At 41.5% G+C, this 21,752-nt stretch overlaps 1 protein-coding gene across 7 annotated transcripts in view; it reads right to left on the reverse strand.

Annotated features, from left to right (window-relative positions):
• The window catches only part of LOC111872690 (glutamate receptor ionotropic, NMDA 2B), a 567,290-nt gene that overhangs the window by 201,695 nt on the left and 343,843 nt on the right, over positions 1 to 21,752 (reverse strand). For all 7 annotated transcript variants that reach the window (XM_033754794.1, XM_033754795.1, XM_033754793.1 and 4 more), the window contains one exon: positions 21,562 to 21,700. In XM_033754794.1, the coding sequence (XP_033610685.1) occupies positions 21,562 to 21,700 (139 nt within the window). The remainder of the gene's footprint in view (positions 1 to 21,561; positions 21,701 to 21,752) is intronic.

Consider the following 21,752-nt stretch of genomic DNA (forward strand, 5'->3'; position numbering starts at 1 on the left):
CACTAGCAACAGCGCATGGCTATATAAGCGGACTGCACAGCAGCTACGAGTCAGTTGAAACATAGCAGCCTGCGAGTGTGCGATAACTAAGAAGTCAGCCAGTCAGTGCGTTATCAACGAGTTCTCAGTTCGCAAGTTACGAGCTACAGACGCGTGTGCGATAACCAGTGATAACCAGTTATATCTGGAGTGTGTAATTCAGGGAGACTTGTATAGCTCCCGCGTTATTAATACGTGAAAACTCTTGAAGATAGTGTTAAGAGATTTTGTTGTAGGGTTTGTAAAGTGTGGAAACCCGTAACATTGTGATAATTAATTGTAGCCGATATTTGTAGATTGTTCAATAAACCAATTAACGATCTCTACGGCGTATTCAGTAACGAAACACGTTACAATATAAATAGGTTAGTAAGTACAAAAACGTGATGCGAAGTGTTAGAAATTCCGTAAATGGGAACTTACATAACTGGAAATTTCATAACACACTTCCAGAGCTTTATATTGTAATGTATTTGATCAGTGCGTTTTTCAGGCAACAGCTCTGCAAACACGGTCCAACACGCAATAAGAGGAAGCTGTATTTCCTGTGTCCGCAGTGACGTCACAACAGTCGTTAGTGATGTCATAAGTGTTTCCTGCAGATCCATGTCCGTTCCGCTGCTATATTACAAGAATCGTAAACTGTAACTTCAGAACGAATTTGAACTAGGAGTACAGAAAATTAGAAGTCAGTCTGTGAATAATTAACGTGCGAAGAGATGATTTTATTTATGTGTAATATTTGGAGTGTGTAATTCAGTGAGACTTTTATAGTTTCTGTGTTGTAAATCCGCGAGGACTAATGCAGTTGGACTGAAGAGGTTAGGGTGGAGTAATTGCATATTGTGTAAATCAGCAATGATGTAATAATTAATTGTAGTTTCAACCTGTAGGTTGTTAATAAATCCAATTACCGTCCAAACCCGTTTCTTAGTCACTGTAACACGTGACAATATCACCCTAATGAGACTTTTAAAGGAATGAAGAACTTCTCATACGAAATATGTGAATATCTCCATGGTATCAACAAATCAGGTTTCACGATACAGGAGAAAGAGGCTCAGTTCAATTAGAAAAGTTAAGATAAACTAGACTGAAGTACATTTAGGGCATGCAGGTTTTTCTTTTAAATTTCCCAGAGACTTATCTTGCTCAAACTCTCATATTCGTACAAATTATAAATCACTCCGTCCAATGTGACCTGTAAGTTTTTTACTACATAAAAACTTAACACCCTTACATGTTTCGGTCTCTGTGGACCATCTTCAGAGGGCAAACATCACTACAAATAGGAAACCACTATCACATAATTTGTTTACACGCAAAGTACGTACACTTATATGTTACAACACGCAGTACACAGAATAGAACATTTCACAAACACAGCAGTTTCCTGGGAATGTAAGTTTTAAAAAAATTGTATAAAATTCCTTGATGCTGATTAAAAGTTTTAGATTGTCAATAATTAAATTTCGTAAACCATGCAGGCTCGTGTTCGTCCTCCCATCGTCTCTCTTATATGGGGCAGATATTGTGCCACCTGGCTCTCTTGATAGCCAGATAGCCAGGTGGCACAATATCTGCCCCATATAGGAGATAAACAACGTGTAAAGAAATTATGTGATAGTGGTTTCCTATTTGTAGTGATGTTTGCCCTCTGAAGATGGTTCACAGAGACCGAAACATGTAAGGGTGTTAAGTTTTTATGTAGTAAAAACTTACAGGTCACATTGGACGGAGTGATTTATAATTTGTAATTGTTATTGTGACGGACCAGAATGAAACAAATCAAACTCTCATATTCGTCTTCATACACATCTTTATGAACATCAAATAAAATTATTATAAGCTACCACTTAGAAAGTGCGCGTAAAACCATGTTTATGTTTTGATCATAATTTTAAGTTCATAATTTTGTGACGGCTTTCAGCGACAAGACTAACAGCTACATTAATTTGAACTAGAAAGAAATAATTCCTCAGGCGCAGTTTGTTAGGAACGAAGGTACTCACAGACCGTCACGGAAACTAACAAATACTCTCAAGCGATATGAAGGATCCCTGTACGAACGGAACGAAAAACGTTATTTACGTGCTAGAAGGTCGACACGTCGTCAAGGAAATTGTTTTATATAGCTGCTGAGATTATGAAAATGGTGAACATCAAATGAATAATATTTGACCTTAGTACGTTGATAATATGTGAATACAACATACGTTTCATTTGTAATCAGGATAGAAAAATTCAGACAATAATTTCACGTTACAAAAAATAACACAGTATGTAGACAACCAAACTAACTTTACAACTCTGGCTGAGTCCTTCATGTAAAGCCACCAGTCGCTCAGCTACTCTAGAATTTCGCAAAATGTCCTAGTCCTAGTCCTCTAACATTAATTTTAATATTATCCTCTCGCCTACATCTATATTTTTGTAGTGATCTCTTTTTTTTTCTGGGTTCCGCACCAAAATCCTGTATTCATATGTCCTTTCCACCTCATCCTCATTATCTTCATTATTCTATTTATGTCTGGGAAGTGTACGAGTTTTGCAGTTGCAGTTTTCTGCAACCTCCTATTATTTCATCCCTCTTGAGCCTAAATAGTCTCCTCAGCACCCTGTTCTCAAACACCCTCAGTCTATGTTCTACCCTTAATATCAGAGGCAATGCAGCCATGCAAAACTGCAGGGAAAATTATAGTGTGGTAAAAGGTAAAGTCGTTCCTGTGCTTAACTAATTAAGCACTACGTCATGAAGGCGTATGGGGAAGTGAATGTATAGATCCATATTTTCTTGACCTCGGCACTAGCTGGAGGTGAGTGGTCAGTGTGAGGCACCGGCCGCTTTACCACCCCGTGAAAGAGCCCCCGGTACCCATTATATAGCAAGTTGAACGGAACTCAGAGCCGATCTTGACGATATGGAGAAGTGAAAATGCTTGACCCTACCAGGACTCGAACTCCGACCTCTCGGTCGTCCAGCCCGAAGCTAGTCGCTATACCGGCTACCGGCTCCTATGAAATGTACAGCAGTGAACAAAACAAATTGACATCAAGATCGTGACGAACTAAATAAATGCCTCGAAACAGGACAGTGATCCAAGTAAACTGCACTTGTAACACTCGAAATGCTGTCGTGTGCATAGGTGAGGGTATAACATAGGAACAGATCTTACATGAACAACGTGGACTGCATAAAACTGGATCAAAGCAGCCAGGAGATAGCGTTATTGTGGACGTGATTATGAATATTCAGATAGAATGAAAGGACTCCATTATCCAACTCTGGGACTATTATCTGCTCAAAAAGGGTTGTTCCATGGGAACTGTTAAATAATATCTCACGTATTCGGGTAAATGTTTCAAATTAATCTAAGGTGAAACTTGGCTTCAGATTTTCAATCGGGAGATCCCCAGTTCTAACCTCGACTGGGACACAGCTATGCTCACTGATGTGGTTTCTTCAGACCTCCCAAAAATGTCCGGTCAGGAATCTGCCCAATTGAATTAGTAGAAGGTGCAAGGTAAAGTCGTCCTTGTGTTTAGGTAATTAAGCATGGCGCCTTGAAGGTGAATGTTAAGTGGAGATACAGCTTCAGAATTCTGACTTCTGTACTGAATGCAGGAAAGTTGTTGGCTTCACTTACTTATTTAGCTGAGCTCTTCTTGAGGAGCCGCCAATTCTGCAGCTACTCAAGAATTTCCCAGCATTTTATGGAACACGAAGGTTCATTACCGTGTTCACAAGAGCCTTCCACTGGTCCCTATCCTGAGTCAGATCAATCCAATCCATACCATCCTATCCAATCTCTCTAAGATCCAGTTTAATATTGTCCACCCACCTACGCCTTCTTCTTCCCAGTAGTCTCTTTCTTTCTGGCGTTTCCACCAATACCCTATATGCATTCCTCTTTTTCCACATTCGTGCTACATGTCCTGCCCACCTCATCCTCCTTGACTTCATCATTCTAATTATATTTGGCGAAGAGTACAAGTTATGAAGCTCCTCATTATACAGTTTTCTCCACCCTCCTGTCACTTCATATATTCTCCTCAACACCCTGTTCTCAAACACCCTCAGTCTATGTTTCTCCCTTAATGTCAGAGACAAAGTTTCACACACATACAGAACCACGAGCAAAATTATAGTTTTGTATATTATAATTTTTATGTCGGCTTCAAGCTCCGGCTAATTTACCCTTAGGAAAAGCCCGAGAACCCATTGGATAGGAGGTTTGATGGGCCACTGACACGATATGGACGCTGCGGACAAGAACGTCTTGCCTTTGTCGGGTAGCGAACACCAGCCGTCCAGTACAAAGCCCGTCGCTGAATGACTGAGCTATCCCGGCTTAGTTCAAAGTTTATAGGTGTCTCTCATGAGTATGGAAATGCTCTATTCAGGAAACATTTGTCCTCTCTGTTTCCCATTCCGTCGTGGGAAGAGCCGGCGTGAGATCTGAACTTTAATTGTTACTGCACACAAAGACAATACAGCGGGATAACCTTCACACCAGACAATTGCAGACAAATATTTTTGTTGCGAATCGCTCCAGCAATTTACGGTAGCGGTTTTCTATAGCAGGGTATGAGATGTGAATGTGAGAGCACTGTTCCACCCCCACACGTAAGGGTGGGGGTAATACTTCTCTGAAGTGGTTACAGTAGATATTTCTTACTGCGCTCCTTAATGGCTCCACCACTTGGCTTGGCATTTACTAAGGGATCAGGTATCCCAGCAAGAGCATATGGGTTACAGATTTCGGTTTGAAGTCTTAATAAAACATGAACATAAATACTCTGGAATGAGCACGTAGATATCACAGGGAGACCCAAGTAACTCTAAGGCTGGGCCCACACGAGCGCACAAAATGCGTCCGTTGTAACGAACGTCGTGAAGTCCGTTGTAGAAATAAACAAAAGAGGTGAATGTTGCGCTTTCTTCTGGTTCCATTGCAGACAAGAAACTACGCACCGCATTCTGCAACTGTGTGGTGTCCTCAGCAACGTCCGTCATAAAGTACGTTCGTTACAACCGACGCATTTTGTGCGCTCGTGTGGCCCCAGCGTGTTACCCCCACCTTCGCTCTTGTCGTCACACAAATATGTATTACATTACATTATACATTATTTATTATACTGCAATTGGGTTTTAGCCCGGTGGCAGTAGTACACAATAGGACACAACAGACAAGTAACACACATTACACTAAGTGACAACACGTTCAAACAAAACACAATACACAAAACACAACAATAAGGACATCCTACCACAGTGAATACAAACCAAATACGATTAACAACTACAACAATTACAGAGAAATACAACAACAAGGACATCCTACCACAATGAATACAAACCAAATACGATTAACAACAACAACAATTAGAGAGAAATAAAAAAACTGCAACAAATACAACAACAATTATAGAGAGAGAGAAAAAAAAAGTACAACATCCAAAACACAAACAAAAGGAAACCAACAGTCATGGATGCGTAATGTCATTCACTTCACTTCACTTCACTTCACTTCACTTCACTGCAATTTTTTTCTTTTTAATTATTTCCACCCCAACTTCAATTCCCCTCATTTATCACTTTCCTAACCCTTTGCCTAAAATTGCTTGGTTTACAGGACAGAGTACCTAAAGCATCTGCAGGTAGTTGGGTCCAGAGCTGTATGGTCCTATTCCTATTTACAAAGGAGTATTTCCCGATATCTGTCCGTTGCTTTCTACTCCTAATTTTCTTGCCATGATCACCCCTGCTCAGATAGCGTGGTGTTTCTAATCTGTCACCTATAGCCTCCCAAGCCCGTTCTCCCGTGTATGCTTTGAAGAGAGCACATATGCGAGCTATCTTTCTGCGCTCTGTCAAGGTTTCCCAGTTCGATTCGTTCCTATGGTGTGCAAATTTAGCCGCTTTCTTTTGCACCCGGTCTAAAGCATTTATCTGTCCCTCCCTGTAAGGATCCCAGCACGCCGCCCCATATTCCAGAATCGGAGGCACTAAAGATGTGTATGCTAGACTTTTAGTTTTGCTATTTCCCTTTTTTACAATACGCATTGTAAAATGAAGTGCCTTCCAGGCTCTTTTCACAGTGTAGTTAACTTGATCAGACCAGCTTAGGTCGCTGCGTAAAATTATTCCCAGGTATTTACAGCTGCTCGCTTCTGGGATTACTGTGCCCCTAACGAATAATTTAGTGGCTCCGTTACTCGAGCCCTCGTGAAACAAACTGCCTTACTTTTAGTTGGATTAATTTTCATCTCATTTTCAACCGCCCATTTCCCAAGTCTGTTCAGATCTATCTACAACTTTTCCTTATCATTATTATTTTTAATTTTCCTATATATTATACAGTCATCCGCGAATAGCCTAATAGTTGACTCAATATTTCTCCAAATATCATTGACGTAGGCGAGGAAGAGTAGTGGGCCCAGAACACTTCCTTGCGGTACTCCTGACGTTGTTCTGACTTCCTCCGATAGTTGCCCTCCTACTCTGACTCTCTGCGTACGGCCCAAAAGGAATTCCCTTATCCATATAACTACCCTTGAGTCCACACCTGAGGCCGCAATTTTCGTAAGCAGACGATCATGACAAACTAAATCGAAGGCCTTCGAAAAATCTATTACAATTGTGTCTATCCTATTTCCGTTATCCAGTGAGTCTGCAATGTCTTGGTAGACCGTGATTACTTGACTTTCACATGAATATCCCGGCCTGAAGCCATGCTGACCCTCAAATAACCAATCATTTTTATCCCATATTTTCCTCAGGTACGATGCTATAACGTGTTCCATTTGCTTGCATACTACTGAGGTTAAACTGACGGGTCTATAATTGGAGACCAGCGATCGATCACCTCCCTTGTAAACAGGAACCACTATGGCCTGTTTCCAATCACTTGGAATAGCGGCATTATTAATTGTCACATCCAGTAATCGCGCCAGGTATGGAATCATGGCTTCCCCACCCAGTTTTAGAATTTCACCAGAAATGCTGTCTGGCCCTACTGATTTGTTCTTACCTATCGCTGCTAACCTTTTCCTAATAATTTTCGTACTAACTGCGAAGGGTTCCCCTGAGATATCGTGCTGTATTTGCGGGATGCTACGCTCACTGCTGAATACGGAAGAATAATATAAGTTGAGGAAGTTAGCCTTTTCTATCGAATCAGTAACGAGTCGTCCATTAACATCTTTGATTGCAGGAATATTTTCCCTATTTCCTTTGCGTCTTTTTACATACTTATAGAACTCAGTCCAGCAGTTACCTTCATTTTTTAATACAGTCCTTAAAAATATCTCCTGCGCATTTTGCTTGGCTAATAACAACTGCTTGGATAATCGCTTCAGTTCCTCTCGATACTGCTGCCCTAATTTTCTTCTATTATATGCTTTTCTGACCTTTAATTTTAATTTTTTCACTTCCTTATTGTAGTAGTCAGGGTCTGAATTTTTTCTGAGTATTCTATGTGGAATAAATCTTTCGATACACTGAAGTATTATGTTCTTGAAATTATTCCATACTTCCTCAACGCATCCACCATTGCTTGCCCATATTGCAAATTTATCCCGGAGAAAAGTTTGTAGACCTATGGTATCTGCTTTGTGGTACACCGGTACCAGTCTTTCTACTTCTGGTCGACAGTATGTTTCTTCCCATTCTACTTCTAATAACACCCCACAATGGTCACTGATCCCTTGTATAACGCTGCAAGAGGTAAACAGGTTTTCCGGCCGGACTAAGTATACATCCAGCAATGCATCCCCTCGTGTCGAGTTGTTTACTACCTGCGTGTACCCACTTTCCCACACCAATCTATTTACAGATTCCTGACCTCCACTAGTGCATTGCACGTTTCCATTCCAATCGGCGTAGGGCAAGTTTAAGTCTCCTGCAATAATGCTACGCTTTGTAAAATTTCCTAAAGAATCGGCTCGGGCTGCCAGTCTTTCTATAACCCGCATATCCTCATTCGGAGCTCTGTAGATGCCTACAATTTCCCATGTACATTTAGGGTCTCTGCCTTTCACTTCAACTGCAATCATTTCGAAATCCTCGTCCACCAATAGTTCCACGCAAGCAATGTAATTCTTTACACAAATAAACACTCCACCACCTCGAGTATTCCTATCTCTCCTGAAAGTTGTGTACTCGTCCCTGAAAACTTCAGCATTGCTAATTTCCTCTCTGAGCCATGACTCCGTACCTATTATAACATCGGGATTATATGTATCAATTAAATTCCAAAATTCTAAAGATTTATTAAGAATACTCCTGCAATTTACCTGAAGCAAAACCAAAGAATTGCCCTCTACCTTCTGTGCCCCTCCCGTAGCTACACATCCATCACTTGTGTCTTCCTGTCTTCTTGTCGCCGCCCCGGTTAGCGTCGGATCCTCGGTAATCGTGTTCGTCATCCTACCAGGCGTTCCCTCATTGTTAACCCCTTATATTTGAGAAAACTGGATTAAACGCATATCCGTCGAAGTTCTCTCAGGTAACAGGTCCAGAAAGTAAGGGTTGGGTTTTATTTTTGGAAGTAAATATCTATAATCATTATAAGGCTAATATTCTGGTTTGTCTATACAAAATAATCAGTTGCAATTGGTAGAGTTAAGCGACATTTAAGTTTAAAAATTTATTTCAGTCACCTTTTAATACAAAAGCATAAAAAATATGCTTATACGAACAGGGTCTGCAGTATTATTATGACATGTAGGCCCATTGTTAGACAAAGGATCGGTAAACACATTACCGCAAAAAGAGCGCTGAATCATAAAACAACATCCATTGCTAAGTAACGGCTCAATAAACACGCGTTCTTAACAACAAAAGATGGTGTTTTCCGTGGTGCCCGTGCCGAGGAGTTTTAAGTAGTACCGAAAAGAGTGGTAGAATGAGAATTGAAGGAGTACAATGAAGTTCAGTTCAGTTTAGTTGGAAGTGAGAATAATTCCCGTGGAGTGTCCAATCGGAAGATGATGACAGTGTGTCGAGTAGTAATCTGTGAACTGTTGTAAACAGTTGTATAAGGTAGGCCGCACATCGTCATCCGTTAAGACATGTAACAGTCAAGAAACAATGTCTGCGACATGACGCAAAGAAAGGGGCACAGTTGAAACGAATGAGATTATGAAAACCGCCGCACAACGGTTTGAGTCATGATTCTGACGTCAGCTTCATGCTGACGAATCACGAATGAAGGAAGACTGCGACTTTTGTCCCATCTCTTGATGCTTGTCTTGACGCAATTGGTGTGCGGCAGCCCTAAGTGTCCAATAAATTCGATCAACAGATCCAAAAACCCGTCTTATTAGCCACGCAAACCCCGGATATGTTTATCATGAATGGAAAAGGTAAACGGTAAATTGTGATTAATTAAACCATACGACATGAAGATGTGTGTGGGGGGGGGGGGGGGGGGAAGNGGGGGGGGGAGGGATGGAAGTAGAGCTCCAAACATCAACATCGCCGTCAAATAGGGGTGAGGGTCAACCTCGCTGCCTTTATCCCGGGAACAGAGCCATTCAACTCTGGCGCACATAGGTCTGATATAGAGCAAACTTCAGATGAATGCCAAATCAAACATCATTATTATTTCCGGGAACTTCTCATCATGCAAAACGGTGTGCATATACAGATAAAATTAACATATAGGAAATTCATATGTAAATGTTTACAATGTGTTGATTGTTTAAATAAAAATGGACAAGTATTTTATAATTTTACTCCTTTTTTTTTTGGTAACTGAAAGAATATTACCTTAGTTTTTTTTTCTCTGTGTTGTGTACTATATGGCGGTCGTCTACGTGACAATAATATAAAACAACAAAAATCTCATTATTATTTTATGATAGACACAGTCCTCGGTCGCCTCTGTGGTCTAGTGGTCAGAGTTCCTGGTTACAGATCTATAGGTCCCGGGTTCGATTTCCGGCGCTACCAGATTTTCTGAGAAGTAGTGGGTCTGGAACGGGGTCCACTCAGCCTCGTGAGATAATTGAGGAACTATTTCAAGGAAATAGCAACTCCGGTCTAGAAAACCGAAATTAACAGCCGTGGGGATCCGCTGCGCTGACCACGGGACACCCTNTCGCTATGGCCCTGGGGTGGACTCAGCCTCTAACGGAAATGAGCACCAGGAATTTTCCTGGGGGGTAAAGTGCGGCCGGTGCGTAAGGCTGACAACCTTACCGCCGTCTTTGAGCCGATTGTCTGGACAATGTGGGACCCTCAGCGTCTCACAGCCCTATGGGCCTTCACGGCCTGTCACAGGGATTGCTTTACCGTTTCCTTTACCCTCCTATATACACGTAAGTCTACGTCAGCCAAGTGGTCCCTTCCCTTAAAGCTTCGTGGCTAAAGCTGATATTCATTCTGCGAATTCGGCAATTGCGTTAAGTGCCCTGTCAATGGGGCCGGATTTAAATCGGAACGTGAATGCCCTTGTCATTAACAAAAATTTTACTTATGGTATTTTTTGTAGTTTTTGGAAAATCGACCTCTCATAAACCTATGGGCCTCCATGGACTGTTACAAGATAGCTTTATCATTGTAACAAATAAAATACATGCTAATTTCTTAGTGATGCTAGAGACGCAAGTGTTTCAATAAAATATGTGAATTATATTTATGTTTTTTTTTTGGGGGGGGAGCCGCGATCCAGCCCTGCTAGCATTCCTCGTCCTTCCTGATTTGATCGTCTTAATAATGTACCGTATTTGCTCCATACAAGAACGGCTGAGCCATAGAAGCAGCTGTTTTTAAGTAATACACGCACGCAACAATTGATTAACGGGGTTATGCAACCAGTCTCTAGGCACCTGCTCGGTAAACACATTTCTGCGCAGGCGTCATGACGCCACGTACCAATAGTGTTTAGCTATTACGTGACTAATGTTTTATGTGTGGTCTGAGCTACGTAACAGTATAAATGTGTTTTCTGTGTTGTCCGTGCCCCAAACATATAACACGAGTCCGCTTGCAGCTAAGGGTTTGAGGTCCGAGGTTCCAGAGTGACTGAAGGCGAAATAACAAGAAGACATCACAGCGATTTGAAGCGCTAGAGTCTGTGTTGAGATTCATTGCCAGGAGACGACTAGTGAAGACGGACAATCCTAGTCCGTGTGCAACAGTGGACTAGAAAGTGTATAAATCAGCTATAGCGCTTTATTAATTGTAATTAAGCGAGACTGTAACCGAGGAGCCAATAAATCCAATCATCCGATGTAGAACCCGTTACGTTCGTCACGCGTACCCCTACATTTCACAATACTATTTAGTAAAGAGCATGAATTACAAAGTTCCTCAACATGCAAATCTGTCATCAGTACTTTTACTTTAAGCACCCTTAATAATATCGAATAACTTGTCTGGAAGCTGTAAGCTACCCATTCCAAACATCATCTCCCAACAAACTCTTATATATTCAGTGTACATAAATTTGCTTTGATCATACAAGCTTCAAGCTGATCTAGGAATTTAGTTTATATACTGTACACATATGAAAGATATACTCATTATTTACATACTCTGTGCTGTAGAAAGAGGGTCGTTCCATTTTGCACCAGACAAACGTGACATGAGCCAGTTGTGAGCCTTCACACATGTGTGAAAAGGATATGAAACGTCATTTCATATTTCGCCTAATGCATCTTGGATTACGTGTTTCAGTTCACCTCTTCTTGCTCTAATGGCGACACAAGTATCGTAGTATCCTCCATACATTCAACATAGAGAAACAGTTTGAATTTGTACGTAGTTTATTGAACAATGCTCTAATGTAACCGAACCATTGAAATCCTTCTCCCCCCCCTCTTTTTATTTCAGTAGCTTATCAAGTAGACAGTAAGAATTACTAAGAAACACAGGTTAAGACACAGTCAGAACAAGCAGATAGACCGAACTTGCGCGGACAAGTACATCTGCTAGTCCTTGCGTTCAAGCATCTGGTGTTGTTTTCGAAAAGGGCAGAAATGATACTTCAAGGAACCCCACTGAGTTTCTTTAGAAATTGAGAAGTTGACGTACAGCGGCAAGCCACTTTGAGAATTCGAGAAATGACAGTCCCTACCAGCCATAAGTCAAAAGTGGGAGTGCCAGGAGATCATTAGCGACCCCTCATAAGTTGCATCGCTGTCAATTTCGCCGTTTGGTATTTTAGGCCGAAACTCCCTCTAAAACAATCGTTCATTGGCCGGAACCAAAATTAAGCCAACTCCTCTTATTTGAAACAGCCTATCAGGGAAATTAGCAGGAGAGAATAGGCGGATACAACGCAGTTAGGACCTCTGGCTCGGCTGAGAGTCCAGTTTAAGATTAGGAGTCTGCTACAAACTTTCGAACTTGGCGGAGGCAAACCCCGCGATTATACTTGCTTGTTAAGTTAAATAATTCTTAGAAGTGCAAAATTTGGCCATAACATAAAAGAGCTCCAGCTTAATCCATAAGCGGACGGTGGTAAGTCGACCTGATCGGGTAATTTGAGCAAGTGCAACACCGGCTGCTTGAAGCCGAAACTAGGCCTGATTGTGTGGATTTATACCTCCGAGTGACTGTAAGAAAACAATAAAGTGTTCTAGTGGTACAGTGCATTGTGTTGGTTCGAAGTACTTCACCCTCACTTGTCCGAGCCTGACCCGTAGCCGACCTGAGGAGAGACTCATCGCCAGGAGCTAGTCAAACCCATCGCCAGCTTCCACCCACTCACGCCTTCCCTCCTTTATAATGAATCGCAAACCGCACCTAGCTGTTTACTGACGCCCATAACATCAGGTTCTATCCTGAAATTCCAACCCCCGTAATCAGCAACGGAAGGAGAAATCGGTGGAGCCGGAAGAAGCGGTGGAGCCTGGTCAAGCCGGAACCAGCCACGCTCCAACAACTTCAACGGAGGCAGCACCAGGTAGGGCAGTCTAAGTGACGCCGAACGTAAGGTGACCAAGACGGACGGTAAGAAAAAGGTGGCAACTAACTTGTGGGCAGGAAGCCTCAAGAGAGGACGGTTAGACTAAGTAACTCAGATAATATACAGTCGAATGATTAGGTAGCAGAGAACAACGCACTGAAAATTATGTAAAAGGAACCAGTTGTGGTCTATTTTTACGGTAATATACCAGAATTCAGCGCGTCTTTGTTGCCACATCGCCTACTGTCCTCAGATTGCAGATCCCGGATATGGCCTGCAGATACTAGAGGCAAATGCGAATACACTGACAGCGGGAAGCAGTGGCAGCGGACTAACGCTGCCCGCGCACTAGGCGGCCACGACAGCGACCAGTGTCGCCGCGGCCAGCTAAATACCCTTGTGTATATGGACAACCGCGCACTTAGCGACAGCGGCCAGTTGGTCGCGGCGTTGGCCGCTACGTAGAGCGACAAGTCAGCGGCCAGTCAGTCGCGGCGGCCATATTCCTATTGTGGCAAATGGGCAACCGCTCACTCACTACTGCCAGCCGCACGGCCAGTCTAAATACCCGCCAAACTGTAAATATTCTTGCTGTTCAGTTGTGAGAACGATCTCATCATGGATAGTGACAACGTAAAGTTCATAGAAGAAATTGAAAAACGGCCGGAAATTTGAGATATGTCACGGGAATCCTACAGTGACCGCAATATAAAGAAAAGAGAATGGCAGGAAATCATCGAATTATTTGGAGGTGACAGGCGTTCAGATAATAAAGGAAAAGAAGTCCCGGGTAAGTGTCATCTTATTTTTTTATTCATTCGTTATTAATATTCATTATTACCATTAGTGTCTAATTTTGGAACAAAAAGTTTACTGCATTGTTTAAGAACAGGAAATTCACGGTCATTTTCACTTTGTTGTACTTCAATTTCTTTGTGTGCCTTGCGAACTGAAATTCACATTGAAGGCATCACACACATTCATTTTGCCATGGAACGCTCCCTTCACCTACAAAATAATCTGCAAAACAATCTCTAACAGAAAAACCATTTCTGTTTGGCCTTGCCCCGCAGTTCTGAAAATTATTAAAGTCGCAAGAACCTAAATCTTCTTCAATCTGCTCAACACCATCACGATCGCGAACAAAATTGTGTAGAATGCAACATTTTACTATATTCATAGCAAAATCAATGTCAACATTTAAAGGCCTCTGAAAAGTTCTCCACTTGTTGGCTAGTATACCGAAAGTACACTCAATGATGCGCCTCGCTCTACACAGTCTATAATTGAAAACCCTTTTTCTGAAATCCAAACGACTTCCAGAGAAAGGGCGCATTACTTTATCTGTCAAACCGAAGCCTTCATCTGCCACAAACACATAGGGAATTGGTCTGTTATCTGAGCTGGAAATTGGTCTGCCCTCTGGTATATCTAATTTATTACTCTGAAGTTTGTTGCAAAAGAGTGATTGATTAAAAACTGCAGAATCGGAACATTTTCCATACGCACCGACATCAATGAATGTAAATTTGGAATCAGCACTAGCAGAAGCTATTAGAACGAAAGAAAAATAATGTTTATAGTTGTAGAAGAGTGACCCACTATGTGCCGGTTTCACAACACGTATGTGCTTTCCATCAAGAGCACCGACACAGTTTGGAAAATTAGTCACTGCATTATATTGTTGAGCTATTTTTAACCACTGATCTCTTGTAGGCTCAGGTAAACATGTTGCTCTCTGATTTGTCCAGATTGCATGGCATACTTGTCTGAGTGCTTCTCTCAGTGTCGTTTCACCCAGTCGAAATGTGTGATGAAGGTCTGCAAATGTACATCCTGTGGCCAAATACCTAAAGTGAAAATTATTAATTTTATTTCAGGCATTTCTCTTCAAAAGAAGTGGAAAAACTTGCGGGATAGTTTCGCAAGGGAAAGGAGACGCCTTAAAAACCCTAAAAGTGGTTCAGCAGCATCCAGAAAATCATGTTACATGTATTACAACAATTTGTTATTTTTAAGTAGAGCTATAGCAGTGAATGAAACTGAAACAAATGCATTGCCTAGAGAAGATATCCAGGACTCGTGCTGAGGGACCATATGCTGGCTTTAGCCGATCTCACTCCAAGAAAAGAAGAGTAGAAGACCCAGTGGGGAACGAACTGGTCAGTATATTGAAGGAGGCCGCAGCGGCAAGAGAGGCGCGAGAAATAGAAGAAAGGACCCAAATGGACGACGATAAACTTTTTCTACTCTCCTTGCATAACGACCTTGCAAGTGTTCCTAATTACTTGAAACTGCAGAATAAAATGGAAACAATACAGGTGATACAGAGGGCGCAGAAGTATCATAACTCACATCAACACTCGCAGCTTTCAAGAGGGACACCACTATCGTCCACCATCCTTACACAAAATCAGCAGCAGGAATATCATCCGGGCTATTTTATTCAGTCTCACTTCGTGCAACAGCCACCAAATGATCCCCGTCCATCAACTTCAGCTGCCACACCCCACAATCAAAGCCCACAATTCAGAAGATTTGTACAGTCTCCTGCAGAAACACTGGCAAGTGACACATCAACGCAGTCTCCAGCAAGTGATATAGTGAGTGTGTACGGTGATGTGTACGAATAAAGTCCTGTTCAGACATGCGTACGAAAAGAACACTATACTTAATCATATTGCAAGACTTTAGGGGCATGCTGCTTGTTGTTATATTTTTAAAATTTTTGCTTACCTCAAGGTGACTAATAACTTCTCTTCTGCACTGCTGCACGGCCTCATTGTGGTATTAATGCCAGTAATCAGGGGCCTTATTGTATCAAGCAATTCGTCAAATGATTTGATAGACATTCTTGTGTAACTGAAGAACTTCTCTTCATAAGTTCTCAGTTCTATAAAAAACGTAGTAAACATTCCTTTTGTTGACCTGGAGCTTAAGAGTGGATGCACCCAGTACTTTCTTTTGTACCTGCGTTTTGTCCCATAATACAGATATGCAATAGCTGCGATCTCTTCGACTTCCATTTTGAAACTAATGACGATATCGGTCGCTCGTTTGGCCGCACGTTCAGCGGCTGGCCGCGCGACACTGGTCGCTGTCGTGGCCGCCTAGTGCGCGGGCGGCGTGACCGTCTTTCCCACAACCGATACCTATCGAAAGATTACAGAGAGCGTCGGACTAGGGCGTATTGTTTAGCATGATATGATCGACAGAAAACTGACGTGAGGTTTGGAACCTGACTTTGAAAACCAAGATGTGGGGCTGTAAACTATATTCATCTTGCTCAGATTTCGGTCCTTTGGTGGGCTATTGTAAACACGGGGGCATGCGGTAGCGTAGTATTCTACAAACCGGAAAGTCCCGAGATCGAATCCCGATGAGGTCATTGGATTTTTCAGTTCACCTAATCCTTCCCGACGTGCTATGTCTCTGGGGTACACTGAGCCTCTAACAGAATGAGTACCAGGAATCTTCTTCGGGGATAAACGGTGGCCAGGGCATGAGGCTGAAAACCCCACAGCCGATTTTCTAGAAAATGTGGGAGCCTCGAAGTTTCACAACCTCCACGGACTGCTACAGGGATAGCTTTTCCTTTTTTACCTTTTTATTGTTAATACGGTAATGAAATTTCACCCTACTTCCCTTATTTTTAAGAAATAAGGCTTTTGAAATCGCCTTGCTCTCTGTGTACCCAACCTAAAACCTGAAAATCCGAATAGTGAAGAAAGAAGAGACGGCCATTAGAAAGCAACGGTTTGGTAAATATTTCCCTTTGGCATCCAATATACACAGTGTTTCTTACGCGGTCCATGTAGTGTCAATTGTTCAATACGTAAAGTTAAAACGTAAAGTTATGCCTGTAACAGGCCGTGGAGGCCCATAGGATTGTGAGACATTCGGCTCACAGATGGCGGTAAGGTTGTTAGCCTTACGGGCCGGCTGCTTTTTACCCCTCAGGAAGATTCCTGGTACTCATTTCTGTTAGAGGTTGAGTCGACCTCAGGGCCACAGTGCGGCTGGAATGATTAAGTAAATTAAAAATGAATCACCTCCTCAGGACTCGAATCTGCGACCTTCCGGCTTGTAGCATAGTGACTCAACTAACTACGACACCGCATGCCCTAAATATTCAATACATAGTGAAAGGACAATAAGGGAGTAGTTCTTTCTAGATCTTATTTGGTTCAGTAAGAAATGGGGAAATTACTGCCCAGCTGAGTAACTGTTAGCATCTAAAAAGAATATATGCCATATAGTTAGTTATTGTAAGCTTTAAACTTACTGATTAGTGAAATTTAAAATCCCTTTCGAGTTGTTATTCTGAATGCACACCCACACACACACACACACACACACGCCAGCGCATCCTTGTGCAGCTAGGTGGAAAAACGTATGAATATTGGAAACATCAAAGGGGTGAATTTTAATTTTATGACAAACTGAATCTCTGAACCTCCGTCTGCACTAAGTAATATTTATACACAGACTTCCAAATTTATTATAGTTATTACTCTGAAATCCTAATAAAAATTGCAAATATCCTCACAGGTTTGCTACCCAAATCCGTGCTGAATTCCTCTTTTTACATTCTTAAATCCTGAAGCCTTTTGCAACGCTGCTCCGTGTTTTGTCACTGATGCTAAACGAATGTGAAGTATTGGATTTCCCAAATACATTTCCTCAGCTGAATTATTTTACATATATGAAGCAGCTGAAGAGAAAGAAGAGGACAGGAAACGAAATGAATTCGTAAAATACAAAAGGGAAAAGTCACCTACAGGGAACTGGCATGTTAAAGATATTTATCTGGTTTCATTATAAAAGTAATTTACTTGATCAAACCTGAATAAGAATGAATTAGCATTCATAAAGACAAGCTGAATAATAAATACACGTACTGATAAGGGAGAGGAATGTTGCAATTTAATTATTTACGTAATTCAATGTCCTTCGCCAAGAGTGAAATTACCAGTATTAGTTTCCCTCTCCGCAATTGCTAAATCAATGTGTAGTTCTCATACAGCCAAAATGGAAGCTGACGATGATCTCCTGTCTCTTGAAATACGAATCACTCATCGTCATCAATCATGGAGCTGAGCCCTTCTTGAGAAGCCGCCAATTGTGCAGCTACTCAAGAAATTCCCAGCATATTACGGAACCCAAATGTTCATTACCGTTTCCATATAAGCCCTCCACTGGTCCCTATCCTGAGCCAGATCAATCTAATTCATATCATCCCATCCCATTTAAGGTCCTTTTTAATATTGTCCATGCACCTATGTCTTGGTCTTCCTAGCGGTCTTTTTCTTTCTAGCTTTCCCACTAATATCCTATATGCATTGTTCTTCTCCCCTATTCGTGCTATATACCTTGCCCATCTCATCCTCCTTGACTTGATCATTTTAACTATACTTGGAGAAGAGTACAAATTACGAAGCTCCTCATTGTGCAGTTTTCTCCACCTTCCTGTCACTTCATCCCTCTTCGGTCCAAATATTCTCTTCAGCACACTGTTCCCAAACACCTTCAGTCTATGTTCCTCCCTTAATGTCAAACACCAAGTTTCACAACCATACAGAACCACAGGCAGAATTATAATGTTGTACATTCTAATTTTTACGTTTTTCGACACCAGACGAGAAGGCATATGTTCCAATTTGAAAAGAAAGTCTGGACCAATATCAAAGATACCCTACGGTCTTTTGTTGAACTCAGCCCATGTAACCCTTCCTAGAAGCTTACAGATGTGGAATCTGTTGTGAACATTTCACCATTATACTTTAAAAATAACAGGAATACCAATTACACAGCACAATGAATACCACTTTTTCCGATAACACATAAAAATACGCGGTTTCTGGAAATACTGATTACAATGGTCAGAAGAATGAGAGCAAAAATATTGCAAGGAACACGGTTTTCTTTCGATGTATCGTATGACAGACATGTGACTTCGGCTGAGGGACCGGACAGTGAAATTGTCCCTCATCCCAAACTAGTGCTGGGCTTTAGAATGCTTATTATATTTCAGCATCCCGTTGCAGGCATTTTCTTTATTGTTATAGCACCCGCCAATAAGGCAACAATAATTTTAACATATAAAAGGCAATTAAAATGTGTTTCTCACTAAAAGTGCTACTTTAATAATTTACGATGTTGTTAAAATCATAATATGGCATTATGGCACTAAAAGTATAACTTATACACTAAAAGCGATTATCACATTATTTAAATGTCTCTAGTTCATTTAGTAATTAGTAATTAGTAATTAGTAGACATTTTAGTAATCTGATAATCACTTTTAGTGTATAAGTTATACTTTTAGTGTCTTAATGACATTTTATGATTTTAACAACACCGTAAAATTAAAGGTACACTATTTTGAATTGTTTCATTTTGGTCCGTTACACTATCAATCACAAAGTTAATAGAAGGTCCGTCGAGTGTAACAATTTGTAGGTCACTTTTTATTATTATTTCTGCCTTACATGTTTCGGTTTGACACAACCATCATCAGAGGCTCTTGCTACAATTATGGAAACACTGTCACTGTTTTTGATGTTCACAATTTTGTTTGTCATGTGGACGTTGCTACGATATGTTGACGTGTAAAAGCACAAAACATGCTAAGATAGTTGAGTACACTCTCAAGTTCTCACTTTTCATCCGAACCTATTTTTAAGTTAAAACGCTAAAATGTTAAAATATTTTATATAAAATGCTGAACTCCTCCTTGTTAATTCATCCCGAAGATGGGAGACGTCAGCTTGAGTTTGTATGGCTTATGGTTTGATATGTTCCTGTGTGATGTGTGCTGTGTTTCCTGCGTGCTGTGTGCTGTGTTTCCTGCGTGGTCCGTGCAAAGTGGTTATAAAGGAGTGTTCAGAAGGAGCAGTGGAGAATACAGTCCAGTTCGAGACGTCAGTCTGCTGCCTGGAGATGAGCTTGGAATTGAATTGAATTGAGTTGGCAGCTTCAGAACAAAGACGCGAAAGGAACGAGGCTGTGAGAAGAAGGCTTCATGTGTGATGCAAAGTGAGATTGCTATAAATCCGTTGCCAGGATACGACTAGTGAGGACTGAGAAGCCTTGTGCGTGTGTAACGGTGAACTGTGAAGTGTGTAGGTCAGCGATTGCGCTGTATTGCCTGTAGCCCCGAGTTGTGTGAATAAGATCATCCAATTCAAACCCCGTCTTATAAGTCACCCCTAACACGTGACAATACCTATTCTCATACTGTGGTTAAAATAATTGCAATAAACGCAACAGAGAAACTCACTCTTTTAGCACAAAATTCAATACACACTCTAATATGATACAATGGCGACATCTAGAATCAGCACATCGGAATTAATTTGAAAATGTCGTTTTCTTCCACGCTACCGAAACAATCTTCACTCAATTTATTTGCACGATCTTGATTACTGTTAATTACCGTCGTCCTGGATATGACAACATGCAGATGTTTCTGAGGAATAAACTGCAACCATCATCAGTGTAGGAGATGGAGGTAGCACAATACTCCGACATGCCGATAAATTTGTGCCACGGCATCATATCCAAAAACAATACTCTTCACTCTGACCGCCTTGAGGATCTCAAGCCATACACATCGCAGACGATAATATGGAGGGTATGAGATAAAAGTGGGGACATGAGAAATGCATACAAAATTCTAGTCAGGAAACGGAAATGGGAGAAACTAATTGGAGTATCTGGGTCTATATGGAAGGACAGGGGAATACTGATATATCTCTTGAAAAGATATGGAATGGGATGCGGGCTGGATTCATCTGGCTCAGGAAAGGGTCAGTTACGTCCTCTTGCAAGCATTGTATAAATTTTCCTGTCCCATAAGACGTGATATAATTCTCAAGTAAAGTAAAGGTATCCCTGTTACAGGCCGTGGAGGCCCATAGGGTTGTGAGATGTTGAGGTTCCCACATTTTCTAGACAATCGGTTCATAGATGGCGGTAAGTTTGTCAGCCTTACGCGCCGGCCGTTCTTTACCCCCAAGAATATTCCTGGTACTCATTTATGTTAGAGGCTGAGTAGACCCCAGGGCCATAGTGCGGCTGGAAGGATTAGGTCAATTGAAAAAAAAAGCCAATGACCTCATCGGGACTTGAACCCGGGACCTTCCGGCTTGTAGCATAGTGCCTCAACCAACTACGCTACCGCGTGCCCTCCATAATTCTCAAGTAGCTGAGCGTATTAGCTTCTCACGGTCTCTGTTTTAAGGAATCAGTGAATACTAGTTAATACATGGGCACTACATACTTGTGCTTTCCCAAAGACACCAGATTTATTCTATACGGTATCAATCAGGCGTTTTAGAGTTTACAGAGCTAGTCTTTTTACACGTGAAAATACCATACGATATAAAAACTCTCCAAGAACATAAAATATAAAGATAAAAAAAAACCCTGCAAACTTTCCTTGAGCACGTAGTTGTGATAAAATGCTAACAGATGTCACATGCTGTCACATATACAAGTTTTGAAAACGCCGAAAAGTTCAATACGTGGCATTTATAGGGCTGAACGTGACCATACAAGGCTACATATTTCAGACAAAGCTATGAAAAAATTGACTTACCTCTTCCCAGACGAGCTCTTTTCTGACTCCAGGTCTAAGGTTCATAATCTTGAGCTCTGCAGCCTTCAGAACGCCATCTTGAGTGAACTCCACGTTCGGTTTCCCAAAGTCGCCTTCAACACTGACGTTCCTCAGGTACCTGCGTTCGAAACCTGTCTGTTATCCCTACATGTCTAATGGAACTCCACTTA

Source organism: Cryptotermes secundus, unplaced genomic scaffold (assembly GCF_002891405.2).
Source record: "Cryptotermes secundus unplaced genomic scaffold, Csec_1.0 scaffold143, whole genome shotgun sequence".
NCBI lineage: Eukaryota > Metazoa > Arthropoda > Insecta > Blattodea > Kalotermitidae > Cryptotermes > Cryptotermes secundus.